At 35.6% G+C, this 19,654-nt stretch overlaps 1 protein-coding gene across 6 annotated transcripts in view; it reads right to left on the bottom strand.

Annotated features, from left to right (window-relative positions):
- Positions 1 to 19,654, bottom strand: part of Clcn3 (chloride voltage-gated channel 3) — a 113,837-nt gene that overhangs the window by 40,170 nt on the left and 54,013 nt on the right. The window contains exon 1 of one of the 6 annotated variants that reach the window (XM_004640239.2): positions 14,943 to 15,141. The exons of 4 other annotated variants lie outside the window; for them this stretch is intronic. In XM_004640239.2, the coding sequence (XP_004640296.1) occupies positions 14,943 to 15,021 (79 nt within the window). In that variant the 5' untranslated portion in view covers positions 15,022 to 15,141. Of the gene's footprint in view, positions 1 to 14,942; positions 15,142 to 19,654 lie in introns of those variants that run through there. One more of the 6 variants, XM_004640241.2, reaches the window with a different exon arrangement.

A 19,654-nucleotide genomic window follows, 5' to 3' on the forward strand; every position in this document is an offset into this window, starting at 1 on the left:
TAAAACTATTGGAGTTAGCAGTGAAAAGACAAATACAACAATTTTGTGTTGAACTGATTCAACACACAGGTAAAAAAAAGATTTCACTGAAACAATGAAAAACTCAATCTAACCAAAATGTCTCATCCATCTGAGTTAAAGAAATCCTGTATGTTCATGCCATGAACCATAATGCAGTAGCTAAAAAGAATGAGATAGGGCCAAGGGTGCAGGCCAGTGTAAAGTATTTGCCTAATATGCATGAAGCCTTGGGTTTGATCCCAGTACAAAAACAGAGAGGAGAGGGAGAGAGAGATAGACCAATACAGTATTCACTGACACAGAAGGCTGTCTACAACATATTTTTAAAAGCAAATTATAGATCAATGTTTAATATAAAAATTGTTTTGTAAAGTTAATTTTGGCTTAAAAATTATGCTGCACATGTATCCTTACATATACCAAGAAAACAGTATAAACAGATATAAGACAATACATTAATAATGAGTATAAGACAAGATTGTTCGAAAAAACAGAATGAACTTTTCCTAGTTTACAATTAGATAAAAACTTACCTAATAAGTGTACATATACACCCCCCATACTACACTGCATAGGTATATGAACTAGGCTATGAAAATATGGGAAATCTAATGGACCTAATCATAAATAAAAAGAACAAAATTCTATTTACCAAAGGTCTAGAATCTAGTTCTCTAACTATGTTAAGTAAGTTAGGCAAACTATCTTTAAATATTAGGTATTTGTCAACATTCTTGAAAACTACATAATATATGCTATAGCTTATAATATAAAGTTATGTAAGGAAAGAGGCCCTTGAAACTTTTCAAAGTACTGAAAACTCTGAAAGCCTCATTAAACTCAAGAATAGGTGATTTTAGCATAAACCATTCTACATTCCCCAATTATTTAACAGTGACACAGATTTTAAACCCCCAGTAATAATCTAGAGATTACAGTACTTATAAGTGTGTCATATTAAGGAAAATACAATCATTTGATATGAAATAGAAAAAGGGGAACATTTAGAATGTACCACATTTAGTTACTTTACACATTCATGTATAAAGGAATATTCTAAAAATAAAACGAGATTGGTTTATTTCATTTTTACTTTTAGGGAACTGAGCAAATTTCCTAGACTACTCTTGAAGTCTTTTGGGTTGAAAATGACATGTTCTTTTATTTACAGATACAGAAACGATCAGGCCTGTAATTCTCAGCACTCTGGAGGACAGGAGAAGAATGGTGACATTGGGGCCAGCCTGGGCTTTACAGCAAAGGAAGAAAAAACCTACTTTGTGTATGTGGCAAAATCAGCATTTAAACATTAATTCAGTCACTACAAATACTGCTAAGCCGGAGCAAGAGACCATCTTAAAATAGGAGGTAGACAAAAAAGAGGAATACACAAAAACTACCATGTGATTCCTAGGAGCTAATTTTATTACTGTTAAGACATAAACCAAATTTACTTTAAGTTGTGAACTCCTTCTTGATAACCCAAAGATGCAATAAAGACATAAATATAAAAGAAGTTGGCCGTGTATGTGGATGTATATGTATGTACATATGCGGGTCAGAAAACCGAACCCAGGACTGTGTGTGTGCCAAGCAAGCCCTCTACCACTAAGCTAACCTACCCAACAGGGGGTTAAATCTTTAAAAACGATAACACAAAGTTACTACCAAACTTAAATGTCTATTTGCTTTTACCTAACAGAGTTCCCTCTTATCTCCCTATTTTAATTCATTTGAATGTTTGTCTTGAGAAAGTATTAAAACGTCTGAAGAAAGTCTAGTATATAGATCCCAGTGTTCTGGCATAAGTATTCCAGCAAAATAACTCCCCATTATTGAATGAGTTTTATGGCCCAATTTCTGCCCTACAAGGCCCATGCACATCTACATAAGACACACATTCAAACTTACACTTACAGCTTTACATTCTTCCCTTATTCCTACCCCATCTTGATTTTACTGAATATTTTCTACTTCATAAAATTTAGTTTAAGCATCAACATGTTTTTCTTTTTAAAAAAAAATGTATCTTGAGAATAAATATAATAGGAATATTTATAATTGCTTGACCAATTTGAGATTCTTGGAGTCTTTGTCATATATTGAAACTAGTAACTTTAAAAATATTTTTGGAAGAAAAGTCAACAGCCATGCAGTGAGATAGTGAGGTTAAGATTGATAGCCCAAATCGTTTGATAATAACAATAAGCTTTTCTTCTGGATGGTTAACAACCTAAGTTTGCAGACCAAATTAGAGAAAAAGGAAGGATACAAGGAAAGCCAATATTTTGGCCCTAACCTTCTAAGGTCAATTAAGACTCAGGACATATGAGAGTCACATGGGGAGAAGACACTCTCTCAGGCTTTCACAGAGAGCACATTGGCCAAGCAATGGCCGTGACTCATCCACATGGCTGCACTGATGAAGGTTCTACAATCTGAGGTACAGGATCTCAGGACAAATCCTGAGGGCATTTCACTGACCTTCTCAGACCAAAAAGCTACAACTCTTGTTGCATAGGTCCTGCTTTACCTTGGTCTTAACCATCCAGTAGAAAAGTATGAAGTCGAAATATAAGAAATTAAGCCATGCTGTTGGGTTGAGCTGTGGGGGACTCAGGTCAATAATTTCTGACATTGCCAGTTAAATATAAGACCCAATGCTATTATGGGCTACTGGACTCTTTTAGAATATTTTGCTGAGTTTACACACCTATAATATTCAATAACGGAACTTAGAAAAAAATGGGGTATACCGATGAATGTCCATTTTGTATCTGTGTATTCAAAGAGGTTGGGATAGATATATAGTTGCATTCTCTTAATGAATAGAATGATTTATTCTAATGGTGTTTGTACATGGGATCACAAGTCCGCATCTTGTACAGCAATTAACCACTAAGAAGAATATATGCAGTGTATTATTTGTTGAAACTGTCCTTCCGATATGATTTGAAACTGTCTCACTGCTGTTTGTCAATAAAACTTTGAAAAAAAAATAAAATAAAATAAAAAAAAAAAGAAAAGTCAACAGCCTCATGGCTTTCTCCTATGATGTGAAGTATTTCTGTGCTACTCTAGTCAAAAATGAAAAAAACCCAATCTTATAAGAAAAATACATGAAAACAGAAAAATTCTGCAAATAAATGTCTTACATTCTTCACAATGTCAAAGAAAGATGAAGAACTGAGGAACTGCTCTAGATTAAAAGATATTAAGATAGACATGAACATTAACTGTAACATGTGCTCCACCTAAACCAGGGAAAAAAAGGCTCTTTCTTTTGTACTAAAGAACAGAGAGGTAGACTGCCACACTGAAAATGATCTACAGACCAAAAAATACTGTATGATCACTTTTTTGGGGGGTGGGGGGTCTTGTTGCTTTAAAACAATCACACTCTAATCCATCTCTTACCTGGGACTTGTGATCTTCCTCCCTGAACCTTCCAAGCAATAGGAAGCAGGCTCATGCTAACACACCTGGCTTTAACGTCAAATTTCTGATTTTGAAAACTGAACAGTCCCTACACATGAATGTGTCCTTTCTTAAAGAAAAACACACTGAAGGATTTAGGTATATAAACATAAGTTTTTTCATTCTGCTCTCTAAAAAAAATAGGACTCAGAAAAAAATAATGTAGTATACACATGTAATATGGCTACACAAAATGTACATTACACATATAAAAGCAAACATAATGAGAGAAAGAACAAGAATGAACAAATGCAGTAAAATGTTAACATTTTGGAGTGGCAATGAAGAGTATGTGGGATTTCTGCACTGTCTTCAAGTTCTGAAAAATGGGGTAGGGGCACTGGGGATTATACATGCCAGGCAACTGCTCTACAGCTAAGCTATAGATACCCAGCCCTGAAATTGCCTTTTTAAAAAGTCTACTATGAAATGTCTTGCAACTTCAACACCTGCTTTCCTCCAGCATGTCCTTATCTGGGTATAGCTGAGGAGAAACAGACTTCTGATCTTACTACAGACAAACAAAACTTCTTTGCCCCTTAACATGAATCCACAATATACCTTTTGCACTGCAAAGATAAGCAAAGAAGTCATGTATTCATTCCACGAACTGGGAAATGAAAAAGTAAAAAGTGCTACTCTCATTCTTAGGCGGCAGAAAAAGGTACAGCAATATCATAAATATTTTCATTAGTCATGTGTTTGAAGTTAGTGCCTTTCTGTAGAAATAATAACTTACAAAATGGCAATAATTCAAAATACAGTATCTAAAAGCTAAATATTTCACACATTCAATTACTTTAGCATGTGATATACCAAACATTTTCTTTTATATTCACACTGCTACAAAATTTGCACAGTAAAATTAAGGACATGGAAAGAAATTCTACCCTACTCTAAACCAAGAAGGGAACATTCCATTTCTAATGTGATTACAGAAATGTGTATGCATCCCACTGGAAGGGTAATTTTAAATGTATGATGTTTCCTAACAATATCAGTAACAATGGTTACAAAATATCCTTAATACTGTACATCATTTACGCACAGCTGACTAAAGCCTAGAAGAGTAAACTGTTTAAAGTGAGATGTCAAAAAAATAAATAAATAAAATAAAGTGAGATGTCGGGGCTGGTGAGATGGCTCAGTGGTCTAAAACGCCTACTTAGAACAAGCTTAGCAAAGCACAGGGACAGCGGTTCAATCCCCCAGCACCACATGCCAGCCCGCCCCGCCACCTGGTGGGCTGAGCTGGAGACACACACACACACACACACACACACACACACACACACACACACAAAATTTTTAAAAAATAAATAAAGTGAGATGTAATACAAATCAGTTATATACATGTGTCAAAAACTTTAGCGAACAATTTAACATACAAATTACTCAACTTTACCTCTCAACTTCAACTTATGCACAAATGAAGTATATATCCTTTTATCAGGTACAAGTTAAAATGTTGTAGGGTAATAATAAGCTTCTCTTCTGGAGAGTTAACAATCTAAGTTTCCAGACTAAAAATTAGAGAAAAAGAAGGGCTGCAAGGTCAGCCAACATTTTGGCCATAGCCTTTCAAGGTCAGTGAAGACTCAGGACATAGGAGATTCTGTACTGTAACATCATGTAACTCAGTTGAGTCCCAAATATTCTGATCAAGGAGATTATGGGGCCACAGGAAAGTGATGGATAATGTAGAGTGTGCCTAAGGAGAGTCACACGGAGAGAAAACATTCTCTCAGGCTTTCACAGAGAGCAAACTGATCAAGCAATGACCCTGACTCATCCACATGGCTGACGCTGACAAAGGATCTACAAGGTACGGTACAGGGTTTCAGGATAAATCCTGAAGGGACTTGACTGACCTTATCAGATACAAAAGTTACATTTCTTATAATATATATATATATATATATATATATATATATATATATATATATATCTTGCTTTATCTTGGTCTTAACCATCCAGCAGAAAGGTATAAAAACAAGGTATAAGGGCTCAGGTCAGCAACTTCTGACATTGCCAGTCCTGCGGATGACCCACTACTATTATGAACTACTGGACTATATGGAATATTTTGCTGAATTCATGCACCTGCATTATTTAAATGACAATGGAAGACCCTGCTCTGACAAAACTAAAAAAAGGTGGGATACAAATGAATGACCATTTTATATCTGTATATTCAAAATAGTTAGGATAGATATACAGCTACATTCTCTTAATTCAACAAGTAAGATTTGTTCTAATAGTGTTTGTGGATGGGATGTCATGTCTGCATCTTGTACAATGAATAACCACTAAAACAACAACGTGCAATGTATTTATTATTGAAACTGTCCTACTGATCAGTTTTGAAACTGTCTCGTTATTTCTCAATAAAATTATTAAAAAAGCACAAATTAAAGTTTCCTCATACATAAAGTACTCTGCCTCTTTTCTTTGTTTAGACAAGGTCTCACTCTATAGTTTGGCTTCAAAATTGCTATGTAGCTCAGGATAACCTCAGACTCATGATCTTTTTGCCTCTGCCTCCTGAGGGCTTACATTGTAGGCATGTGCCATTGTGCCACCTCCCTTTCCTTCTTTCTTAAAATATTTCAAGAGTCAGCTGATTAGAAAATAATAATAATACAGCTTTTCTAAAATGGATACATGGGGCCAGTGAAATAGTTCAGCAGACTATTTAGGAAAGTGCAGGGACCTGGGTACAATCCCCAGCACCACACAGCCTCACCCCCTAGGTGCACTGGTGGCCCACGCATGTAATCCCAGTTCTGGGGAGGCTGAAAACAGGGGATCACTACAAGTCCGAGGTGCCTAGTCAAACCCTGTACAAAAAAATAAAATAAATATATGGAAGATAGCTCTTAAAAACAGAGTTCTTAAAGACAAAATTGATAGGTTATAGCCCTAGTATGTATTGTTGAATTATTATGGTGGTCATCCAATATGGCTGAAGCCCTTAAAACAACAGCTCATCTTCGCAGAGACCACCTCCTCCCTTCTTATACAACTCATTTCCTTTCACCCTTCCCGCCACCCCAGGGAAGGCCCCAGTCAGCTCCTTGGGTATATCTAACCATCCCTCTCAAGCCCCACCCCTGGCAAAAGGCCCTAAAAGCCTCAGCCTCTCTTTGTTCCAATCCAGAGAATTCCTTATCTTCCCAAATTCTCTCCATGTCCTCTAAGATAATGAAGCCCCTTTCCCTTTATAATAAAGCCCCTTTCCCTTTTTCCTTCTGCCTGTTTCTCTGCTGCGACACCGTCAAAACCTATCAAAAATACCATAGAATCCTTACTATTTTTGTTCAGCAGGTATCATTTTTTCCCTCTTTTTTGTAACAAAACAACTATTTTAAAGAAACTTCTACTCTTCACTGCATAGGGGTGTTGGTGACAGGCTCTATCAAGGCTCTCTTCCCAGGTCAGGAAAAGGCATATGATCTAAGTTAGACCAATCAAACCTATCAACCTCAAGCACAGGGATATAAAAAGTTGAAGCCAATTAATTTTAACAACTGAATAGTCAAAGGAATATAAGGTAGCTCCTATTACCTAGATCCAAGTCTTAGATTGCAAGAAAGTATGATATGAAAGTTGGTCAACTTCCAAATTTAAAACAAGAAAAATAAATAATACTTTTCTAAAATTTATTGAGATGAAAGTGCCAGCTATTTTACTACCTAGTTTTACTATCTATCGGTTGAAAACAGGAATAAAAAAGACTGGAAAAAGATCATTTTCCTTGTAAGTGACCTAGAAGAGAAATTCCATGATTGCAATGCATTTTGAGGTCAGAAAGATCCAGAGTCAAATTTCAGCTCTTTGTTACCTGTTAGTCATGTGATCCAACCCATATTAACTTCTCTGACATATTTTTACTACAGATAAATAATGTAGAACATTAATACTATAATTGACAGATATTACAAAATCAGTAAATAAAAGCTATTATTTTTGCACAAAATATTTTAAGTGTTCAAAACTTTATCAAGTTGCAGTACAGTACAAATATGCTCCCCACTTTAAGGGAAAAAAAATGGTATGGCAAAAAGAGAAAAAATACCTTATAAATTTGGGCATGAAATCTTCAACTGCATACTGAGCAGAAATTCTATAAAGGATAATTCAATATGCCATTATGGACAAAGAAACTAAGTTTTCCTTAAGTACTGGATATTTTTGTAGCTCAAATATTAACAATGCTGAAATATATCAGCAAATAAGAAAACTTATCCAATCAATAACTATAACAGAACTTAATAAAATTCAAGAACACTTATGAACATAAAAATCCATTCCAGTATTTACTAATACCTGCAATCCAAACAAAAAGATCTGCAGAACCTCTGTGTGGTAGCAATGACAGTCACCAACCACATACTTGGTGACAATGGAGACATGAAAGTCTAATATGTATGAATGGTAATCATGTCATTAGCATTATTTATGTGTGGATATTCGCAGGTTCTCCTGCTATTAAACCCAGTTATGTATAAGCACAGTACAGAGGCAACTTGGGGAAATCACTGAGGATCTGGAGTAACAGTTTGAACCTCCCCAAGCTTATAAGCAAGCACCCACCATGTAGGCTATTCCCAACCAATGACCCATCAATGCATTTCTAACATTTAATAAGGTCAACTAAAAATGTGAACAAAGTCCATGCCTGTACTAGCAGCACTCTGGGAGGCTGAGGCAAGAGGACGGGAAGTTTAAGCCCTGCCTCAGCAACTTAGTACTTTGAAAGGCTCTGTCTCAAACTAAAAAATAAAAAGGGTTGCTGGGATAGCCAAGTGCAAAGGCCCTCAGTTCAATCCTCAGTTCCAAGCAAAAAACATGTAGAAGAAGGTTTAAAAGTATTCATATTCTTTAAAGAAGTAGTTTTCTAATGGTTTGGGAGAAATAGTATTTTCAGCAAATGATACTGGGACAGTTAGCTGTCTACAACCAAAGGAATAAAACTAGATCTCTAATCTCTCACACAAATGAAAACAACAAGATGAATCCTAGAACCAATTATAAGAGCTAAAACTACAAAAGCCTTTGAAAAATGAGTAATTTTTGCAACTTTGCATTAGGTGGTGGTTCTAACAGTATAATACCAAAGGAAAAAAATAATATAAAATGGACTCCATCAGAATTAATACTTCCAGGGCCGGGGAGATAGCCTGGCAGCATAAGCACCTATCTCGCAAGCACAAATTCCTCAGTTTGATCCCCCAATACCAGAAAGAAAGAAAAACCTTAACATTTCCCATGTAGAGGCCAGATACTGTTGTTTTTGTTTTTTATTTTAGGGAAGGGTCTACAGGGTGTTCAGGGTCTCACTACTTAGATCAGACACTGTTAACTAGGTCATATCTAATAACAGGAAAAATAACTAGCATTTATTACGTACTATGCACCAAGCATGTTCTTCTTCGTCATCTAATCTGTGTAATAACCCTGTGAGATAGACACTATTACTTCTACTTTATAAACCAGCAAAGGTACACAACATTAAGAGAAAGATGATCAAGGCCAGAAGCTAGTAAGCAGTAGAACCGAGGTTTAAATTCAAGCAGTTTGATTCCAAAGTTGCCAGCACTATGTAATAGTGCCTCAAAGACAACTTCATAGTTGGTTTATTTGTATGTTTTAAGATACTGAATACCCTTTTCTCAGTAGATTAAGAACTATTAGGTAGTACCTTCCTCTAAACACATGTGCATATGCACTTAGCTTTTGGACAACTGATACAACTTCCCTTTCATAATCACTATTTCTCATTTGTCTTTCGTTCCAAATTCCAGGCCACTTTTCCCTCTATTATTTAAAACACTGAAAAAAAAAAAGTTATAATAGTAAGTCACAGGCAGTACCTGCTCCCAGCACTCACAGCCCTATGCTTTAACAGAAATATATAATAGTAATTAACACACCCCCACTTAACTCTCAGGTTGTTCCAGATTCATCTTGCGGCACAGAAGTAAACCTCTGCCCTAGGCAGAGCTAACTGTCCCTCCAGGTACACATTGAGAAACTAGGCTTCAAAGATTTCTGAATGTGGCACAAAACAAAAACATTTCTTACTGACACATTATACAGATATGTACCCAAGTAAAATCAAATTTTAGTAAACAATCTTGGTAGATAGTACCATAGTACCATCTCACCTATTTTCTTTCCCTCCCTCCTTCCTTCCTTCTATCCACTTGTCCATCTGCCCTTCCTTCCAAAACAATTCAATCTGTTGAAACCTGTAGTTTCTTAAGCCAATGAATAGGAAATTACCTACTTTCCCATAATAAAAACCTTTGTATCCTCACCCTCTAAACCTCAATCTACGCTTGGTGAAGTGAATTAAAAGAAAACAAAGCAAACAAAAAAACCCTACTGCACCACCTTAAATTGAGTTTAGTACATTCCAGTCACATCAACAGCAGCATAGGATTCTTCTCAAAGGGGAACACTCAAGTAAAAGTTTTTATTAAAATATATGAGGGCCAGGGAGATAGTTCAGTGACAAAGTACCTGCCTGGCAAACACAAGGTACTGAGTTCAATTCCTGGTCCCTCCTCCCCCCCCAAAAAAAAATTAAAACTTAAAATTCACAAATCTAAAAAAGAAAAAAAAATTCACAAATCTACTTACTAATATAAACTTATTTTCTATCTCTACAGTCAATCTCCAAAGACATAAAAGCAGCAATCCTTGTCATTTTAACTCATAAATTAATGCTAAATCCAACCCATATAAAAGAAACCCAACATTGTATATATTCATCTCCTGACAACAAAGTAATAAAGTTACTTTGGTGTATTAAGAGCAGAAGTTTAGTTCAAGCTCTCGCTCTTGCACTCTGTCTGTCTGTCTCTGTGTCTCTGTCTCTGTCTCTGTCTCTCTCTCTCTCTCTCTCTCTCTCTCTCTCTCTCTCTCACTCTCTTTACCTCTCTCTATATATGTATGTATGTATGTATGTATGTATGTATGTATTTCCCCTTCCCTGTCACCCTACTGATAAGAAACAGTCATCCTGGTAAGGGAGGAGAAAGTATATGTTAAAAGTTGATAGCAGAAGATCCAAAACACTGACAATAAATGTTCCAGGGCCAGAGAAATAGCTCAGCGGCACAGAACCTGTTGGCAAGTGTGAGGTCCTGAGTTCAATTCTCAGTACCAAATAAAATTAAAAGTTCCAGAGAGTAGACTGCAAGTCAAAGATTAAAAAGGTAATGGCAAACATACTGCCCTGCACTTGGTATACAAGTAGTCATTTAAATATTTAAATTATAAGAAATTAACACCAAATCCCAATGCTGAGCTTGTATTACACAATTCAATGTACTGCTTCCTTCTCTGTTATGTTGCCACATCAAATAAAAAGCTCCAGCCTTAAGTAGCATGGATAAAGTAAACATTAGAATCCAGGTATACGTGGGAACAAGTTACTCATCTATTAACTCTGCATATGTAATGACCTATATATTACATAATAAAAAATTTCACAAAATTTGAGGAAGAAATTAAATTCGAGTTTGAGGTCATAAAAGACCATAAAAACCTGTAAATTAAATATATATTAATTAAAAACAGGGGCCAGGGAGATGGTTCAGTGGAATAAGCGCTTCCCTGGCAAGCACAAGGGCCTGAGTTCAATCCCCGGTTCCGAAGAAGAAAAAAAAAAAAAATACACACACACACACATATATTAATTAAAAATAAAAACAAAATCTTAAAAGTGCAATTTAAACTTCTAGTCTCTTCTATAGACACAAAGCAGAAAGCTTAATAACAGGAAAACAGCCAAATATATAAACATAATCAGTATTGCAAGAGATCTGCTCAACTGTGAGATACTAATACAAAAAGTATTTTTGCTATATGACAAGCCATGAGATTATATAAAAATTAATGACAATGACAGTAAAGTGTTATTTTTAGAAATACAGCTGTAGTTAGTAGTGCAATCAAGATTTTACTAAAGATTTAAAATTTTTATAATGTGGGCAAGATTAAATTGTTTTAGCATAAACCATAAAAAGTTTCTAACGTCACAAATTTATTTGTTTTTTTATTTGTAGACACTTAGATGGGTTACTTTTTAAGAAAAGGTTTTCCAGGGCCGGGGAGATGGCTAAGTAGAATAAGTGCTTCCCTGGCAAGCACAAGGGCCTGAGTTCAATCCCCAGTTCCGGGAAAAGAAAAAAAAAAGAAGAAGAGGTTTTTCTGGTTGTATAAAACATTAGGGATAATAAAAGTACAATAAGGACCTGAATCTGATTATTTTACAAGAAGCCTATACAATGTCCCTCTGGCAATCACAATACCACTCAATACATGAATTTCCAAAATGTACAAAAAAAGCTAACTAATACTGTGGAAGAAAAAAAAAAACAACCATGTGTATTTTATTACATAACAGAAAACTTTAAATACATGACTCACTGACCCTCAGAAAAACTACTGTTATCAATTTTGATACAACAAAACTAATCAAAGAGCAAGGTCCTAGGAACTTGCTTTCATCATGGCATTTACTCATTCTGTTCTCTCTACCAGGAATGTGCTACCCAATTTCCTTGTGTACTTGAAGATGGCCTATTTAATAATACTTGTTAAAAGGAGACTCCTAGCGTCCTCCTTAAAAGCCCCACAGAAAACAGTCTGTACCATTCACTAGTGATTTTTTAACTTCCTCGGGTTTTGATTCTGTTTTCAATTTAGGATGCTTTCCTACACACCTACCAGACTTAACCAATAAATCATCTCAGAGATTCACATGGTGAGAAATAGCACGATACACCCCTGATTAGAGGAGGAGCCAAATATTAGAATCAAACACTGATGGTAACATTTCTTTACCTCTGTTTTGTCAAATGGAAAATGGGGACTATAGAAGTACTGACTTCATAAGGTTATGATAAAAATTAAAATGATTGCAACACTATAGGCAGTAGCCATTATTAATATTAGTATCATCAACAACATTCTCTATAATATATAGCCATGTGTTATATACGAAAGCTAAATAAATGTGTTGAATGACACAAAATTTAAAAAATTTAAAGCTTCTTCATGAAACAAATGGAGACCTGAACACAAAATATCAAATCCTTTATAAGGATTTGGAAGAAGAAAATAATTCAATCCCCAAAATTTGTTAAACTTCATGAACAAATTAAGAAGTAAAAGTACTAAATAAAAGTCCAAAAAAAAATTATTTTCATAGAAAAAGAGAAAATTTAAAGGAGCTTAAGTGTTCCTATACAGGAAACTTACCAAAAAGAGGTATTTCTAAAATGCCATTTTAATTTTTAAACTATCCATAATATATTACACTAATTGTTTTGCAAGTACTTATACCTCTAGCCTCTGTGTGACTCACTTATGTGGGAAGCTGCATTATTTATCATCTCACCTTGCAGCATAGCATGTATTAAGTCTAGTTTACCTAACAAATGCAATCCCTAACTCTAGTATTTAGGGATTTAGTAACCGGAATCTTGCTTACTTTGAAATATCCTTTGCGATTTTATACTTTATCTGCCTCTTCCCTTCTTATCAGGCTGAATAGCTATTTCTAATCATCATCATCTTGTCCACATAAGGGAGCCAATTTATTTTTTATTTATTCTGTCTGCCTACCTCCACATTAAAAGCTCCTTGTGTTGCCCCACAGCTGCAATGGGTCATAAATTATGGAATGTAAATAACCTCTTACCACAGGTACTAGGATCCTACAGTACATTTTTGGTAATTCAGAAGAGTCAAGCCTGATAACTGACTGATCTTTGACATGAGTACACATTCACAAAAACATTTTTACAGGACTTAGGTCTTATACTTAATTCTTAAGGATTATTTATGAAAAGAGAAACTAAAAGATTTTATTTTTGTAATTCATACCAGTAACCATCCAGCTCTAACACAAGTTACGACACACAAGTTATGACTCAATTCCTAATATCTTTTTCACAGCGACAGCGTCTATAGGTAAGTTCTGTCAAATGCTACCAGGCTCCACATAAAGAATGTAAATTTCTCAAACCCAAGCCTCCTAGGTTATTATCATTAACAGACAGATGTTCTAATAACAGAAAATATACCTGTCAGGTTTTACAGTTTAATTACTAGTTAGCAAATACTGTGGCATTAGAACAGTCATTATTTAAAGAAATCCTTACCAGAAAATGGATGGGAACATTGGACAAAAGGGAACATATGATCATAATAAGAATTAGGAAAAAACAATTGGGTGGTAAGATCAAAAGAAATTATTTGCTTCTTTGTACTTTGCAGTTATTTCCTCAAATTTTCTAACATGCCATATGTAACATGACCTTTATATCATTTTCCTCAAAATATAAAAGGCAACCTTCTACTAACTACATAATTCAGAACTTAAAATAGTGTCTAGCAGACACAGTGCAAAAATACGATTTGGTCAATGCATTTTAATTTGTACATTTTAGTGAAATTTAAGTATTGCCAGGATACAAAATATATTTTAAATTAAAAAAGCTACATATTTTCAATAAAAGCACGATTTCCTTATTTACTTTATAAATAAAAGTTTGAGCTAAACTGTGAAGTTTATAATATCCTGCAGCAATTCAAACTAACATGTCATTTTTTTCTAGAACAAAAGTCAATCAATTTGTAAATACTCAATTTAAGAAAAACGAACAAAAGGGTAATAATTTAATTAACATATAATTAGTTTTAAAAGAAAATGAAGCAGTATCTGCCAAAAGATTTACACAATTACTAGGTGCTAGTCTGTCTCCCACAAACTACTGACTGATTTTTTTCTGATGTGTAAAAAGCATCTAAATGTGTTTTGTAACATCAAATTCTACAAGATATCTGTGGAGAACAATATAGTATGTTAACTAGGTGAAACACATATTAAATGAAAAATATTAACATGGTAGTATTTTTCACCTTTCATTTGAAAATATTCTAAAATATAATTGAGAGTTTTTAACTATAATTCTATTATGTGGTATAAAATCTACATGAGAACTCTTTGGCAGCGCGTGAAACACAATACCAACACAGACACATGATTTCTCCTCTTAAATTTAAACAAACTTAAGTTTTCAGAAGGAAGAAAAACAGTACTTGTGAGGCACCAACCAACACTCTAGTTAACTACAAAAGCGACTTAATTCATTTTCCCAGCTGCACAGAAAGAGGATTTTCACACAGAAGATGGAGTCAGAGCCCAGTGCGATCTGAAGCAGTACCAATCTGCACACAGAAAGCAACCAGGGACGAGTACAGAACCATTCTGGAGATTGCATTTTCCCCTCACTAACAACTGGGGTAGCTAAACAACACACTGCAGTATTTAAAGGACAAGTGAGAATCTGTGTAAACTAGAGAACCGCCCAGCTGCATGCAAAACATACCCACAGAGGATTCACAGCAAGGGATGGCATTACCTCTTTTATGTAATTCCCTCAGGGGAATACTGTCTCCTCCCCCGTCATAAGGCAAATAGGGATCAGAAGAAGCATCCATGAGTAGAATTTTTAAAAAGAAGAAAAAGAAAAGCTAGCTTGCTTAAAAAGACAGTGGCATTTTTTCCACCCCTGCTGCAGCGGGGAAGGGAGATGCCATATTTGATGAGGGTTAGAACTGTAGTTCGACTCGCTGAAGCAACTGGGTTCTTCCACCGTGGATGATGTCATCGAAGGGAAATTATTGCAGCCCGGTTGCTAGTGGCTACAATCTAGCCAGGCTCAGAGGCGGAACAGCCTTCTTAATCAGGTTCTGCTGCGCAGATGCTGACTAAGCGCCGAGGACAACAGACAAAACTGGTTTAAGAATTTGAAAGCACTCAAACTATAGTTTCAATAGCATTAACAGTGACCGCAGTAAGACAACAGAAACATTTTTTTTTGAAGACAAGTGAGAACAAAGGATATACTGCAGAGACAAAAAGGAAATTTTAAGTGGAGACAATGCCTCTTTTCATTTATAAACTAGAAAAGGCAGTATGCTTTTATACTATAAATGTACTAATTTTATGCAGCGGCATCATGTGAGTCATAACAACGAATACTAAAACATACAGAAGGTTTCTCAAGAGATTTGCTTTTAAGTCAAAAATACACAGCAGCCTTCAATGCTTCTACTAGAGTTGAAAAGGGTTTTATCTCACTAATCCCCTCAAGCAGCCTCTTGCTTCCTTCCTTTAAGGAACTAGTTGGCAAGGCATTTCAGCTTTGAGGGTGAAATGGGAAATTTATTAACCTACTAAACAACTATTCCACATGGGAACTACGCAAAAAAATTTGCTAATCAAGAGATTTCCCTATCATACTTCCTACTTCTTCACTATCTCACAAGATTTTGTGCTTAAAACAATAGTAAAATGCATTTCAAAGTTAGGTGCAGGGGGCCTGCCCCTTAGCTCAGTTCTGTAAGTGGCTGCTTCAACAAAGCAGTCAGGCTCAGGTTGCTGTGGTTCGAACCCCACAACTCAAGCCAGCCAAACCTGCCCTCAAGGCACTCGGGGCAAAAAAAGAAAAAAATCCTTATTGGGGTCCAGGGAAACGGCTCAGTGGAATAAGCGCTTCCCTGGCAAGCACAAGGGCCTTAGTTCAATCCCCAGCTCCACCAAAAAAAAAAAAAAAAAAAAGAAAAAGAAAAAGAAAAAAAAAGAAACTTCAGGCTGCTTCAAAGTTAGGTATAGTACTCCGATTGTATCTGACAAAAATTTATAATGAAATCCAGAATAAAACTCTTTTTAAACTTATTCCAAACAAAACTGATGCTCATTTGCCATCAGAGTTCAAAATTAAAAACTGATTCCTCAGGGGGCCGGGGAGATGGCTCAATAGAATAAGTGCTTCCCTCACAAGCACAAGGGCCTGAGTTCAATCCCCGGCTCCCCCCCCCACCCAAAAAAAAAGATTCCTCTAGACTAGTCTCCTGAAATGCCTATTTTATATAGTAACATTAAAAAATAAAAACTAGAAAACTGCATTAGAGAATTTCGTAGAATTCAAAAAGCTCCTATGAAATTTTTCTTGTTTTTTCACACCTTTTCACTGTATGAAAAAATATTTTATAACAAAATGAGTATAAAAATTGCTTATGGTCTGTGCATCATTATCTTCAAATACTTACTCAAGAGTACAAGACACAGACAAGATTTTCTCTTAGAAACACTCAACTCAGTTACATATGAAAATTTCAGCAGAAGGAAGCAAAGACAGAGGTCTCAGGCACAGTGCAGCAAAGAAAATAGAGAAAAGCAACTCAATTCATCTGGTAGGCTTTAGTTACTTAGGATCTTCCTCCCACCCACCCACCCAACTGGAGTGCTTTAAAGGTTTATTTGCAAACATCTGAGCCTTCAGAGTTTCTTACAAAATCTCATCTGGGGACTGAGAGATGAAGTTCTATGAAAAGAATAAAAACTAGAATTACTGCCACAGGAATATGCCATCTAATTGTTATGCTATTAACAACTACGGGAGAGTAAGAGGCAGGATATTTTTCCAATTTTATTGGAAATAGGTTTTTTTTTAAAAAAAAAAAAAAAAAAAAAGGAAAGCTTTGGCAAAGAGCAAGAAAAAATTTTCATTTGTGATTCCTTTGGTATGTTTTATTATATGATATTTCTAAAACATACACTGTTATGACATTTCTAAGTGATTTAGGTTGTTTTTCTCAAGTACTAGGGACAAACTGAGGCCATGACACATGACAGAAAAGCATTAGTATCAATGATCTAAGACACCAACCCCAGTATTTTAGGTTTATTTGGACATTGTTTCTGTTCCTATCTTTATATGAAAAGAAAAACCTATCTGCAAGTTTTCCTGGTATTTGTTAACACTCTCCTAACTTGTTTTTCCTGATCTACAACTTGTTCATGAATTGAAAATGACAATTAGGGGTAATGTGAGAATGTCCTCCCTATAAAAACATTAACAATGCTGCATTGAGTAAAGGTTTAATGCTGATATTTACTTTATCTTTAAAGATCAAGTTTATGCATGTATATAGTATGTTGGAGACACTTCCAGGTCCTCATCTTGGTCCAAGAAGCCAATATTTGTAATCCCAAAGTCACATTATTGGAATCCCATCAAGTTGATTCCAATCTACCACTTACAATGTAACCCATGGCGAAAATAAAGACACTAAATTATATTTTCAATCATCAGGGAGTCAAGAGGCTCTATGTGCAGCCATGAAGATGGCTTTCTGGAACCAAGAGAGCGACCCAGGGCCTCACCTGGTTTTTATTCAGTAGGGGAGTGGCTTGAGGAGGATTGACTGAGAATTGTGGGAAGTTGGTGATCACTGTGAGCTAAGCTAGGTGGGTGGCCTACATTTACCTCTGCCATATACACAGAGGATATGCAGAGAGAGCAATCAGCATTATATAGTAATCTAATGTTTTGGTAAGTCTAGTGCTTTAGCTCTAATGTAGTCTTTCAAGCTCCCAGGAAGTCATAGCCTCAGTCTCCAGGCTCTATCCCAGCTGGTGGCACTGAGCATTAGCTCTACCACCCTGTCTTGACCCAGCTCACATTAAAGAGCAGCAGGTGGAGGTTACCAGAGAAACACACATGCCACCTTCAAAGACTATCCCCAGCACCTCAGCTAGACCAATACACATTGCTTAAGGCCAACTGAAGGATAAACTGAAGTCCTGGCCAGCTCTGTACAGAACAATACGAGGAAATAGGGTCAGGCTCAGTCAAAATGGAGACAGTCACTCTTCTTTCAAGGAGAGCTGCTCAGGTGGTCCTCCACAATAGTATATAATTGTACCTATATTGAATAGAGTTAATTTCTGAAATAGAAACATCAAACTTCACTATTTTTGTCACTGATAAGTGAGACACAAGGGGGAAGGTAGGGTTGCATTAAGTATATAGTTACACATCATTTTAATTTTTAAAACAAATATATTACTTTTGTAATACTAAATGTGAACATTTAAAACATTTCTGAAGTAAGCAAATCTCTTACGAGTATGTTTTTAGCACAGTGGTGCACTTCTATAAGTTCAGCTACCCTGAAGGAAGGCTGAAACAGGAAGATGGAAAGTTGAGAGGCCTGGGAAAGTTAGTGAGACTCTGTCTCAAAATAAAAATACACAAGGGCTTGAGCTGCAACTCAGGAGTACTGGACAAGGAATGTAAGAGGCCCTGGGTGCAATTCCAAGTACAAGAAAAACAAAATATCATTAGTTATGCTAAATGCTCTCCAATTATACTTTAAAAAAGTAAATGGTATACTGGAAGGTGGGGTAAAAGAGGACTTTGACACAGATTAGGTATTAACTAGTTAATAAATTGAATTACAATAAAGGTTAAGGCTTCAGTACAAGAGCAGAAGGCAAACTCAAGAATTCATGTGTTCAGCTTGGGGGAAACACTTTGGATGGAATCCCCGAAGAACCACAAATCCCCGAAAAATCACATGCAAGAATATGTGGAACTTAAAATTCATAAATAGAGGATATTTCTACTTTCAGAGATACCCTATATCTCAACTTGATGTGGGATTCCAGATAAATCCCAATTTCTCCAAGTTGTATGTCCATATCTGTAAATAAGGGAGGCCAAGGAGATGACATCATCATAATGGTTCCTCCTGTAAGCCCCACTGAAATCTCAAGAAATCTCCAACCTTATTTTTAAAAGATACTTAAATTTTTTTTAAATAATTGTAATTTACATAAAACTACTAAATTACAGAAAATATAACAACAACAAAAAAAAAAACATGGTGAGGGCTGAGAGCTGAGGAATGGACACAGAAAACCCAAACAGGAAAACAGATAATCTGCTTTTTTCAAGAAATAAATAGCATGGAGAGTAGGTGTGAGTGTGTGGGCATATATGAGTGTGTGCATTTGTGAGTAGCAGCTATAAAGTTAATGACAAAAGATACAACAGTTTTGATACACAATGTTTATGAAACAAGGTAATGTGAGACAAGATATCTGATTTTAAGGAATTAATCATAATTTACAGGGATATAGCATTCATATGACTCTTAATTTTTTAAAGATAATGAAAGGGGCCGGGGAGATGTCTCAGTAGAATAAACTCTTCCCTGGCAAGTGCAAGGGCCTGAGCTCAATCCCTGGTTCCGCAAAAATAAATAAATAAATAATAAATAA

Source organism: Octodon degus, unplaced genomic scaffold (genome assembly GCF_000260255.1).
Source record: "Octodon degus isolate 3935 unplaced genomic scaffold, OctDeg1.0 scaffold00121, whole genome shotgun sequence".
Lineage (NCBI taxonomy): Eukaryota > Metazoa > Chordata > Mammalia > Rodentia > Octodontidae > Octodon > Octodon degus.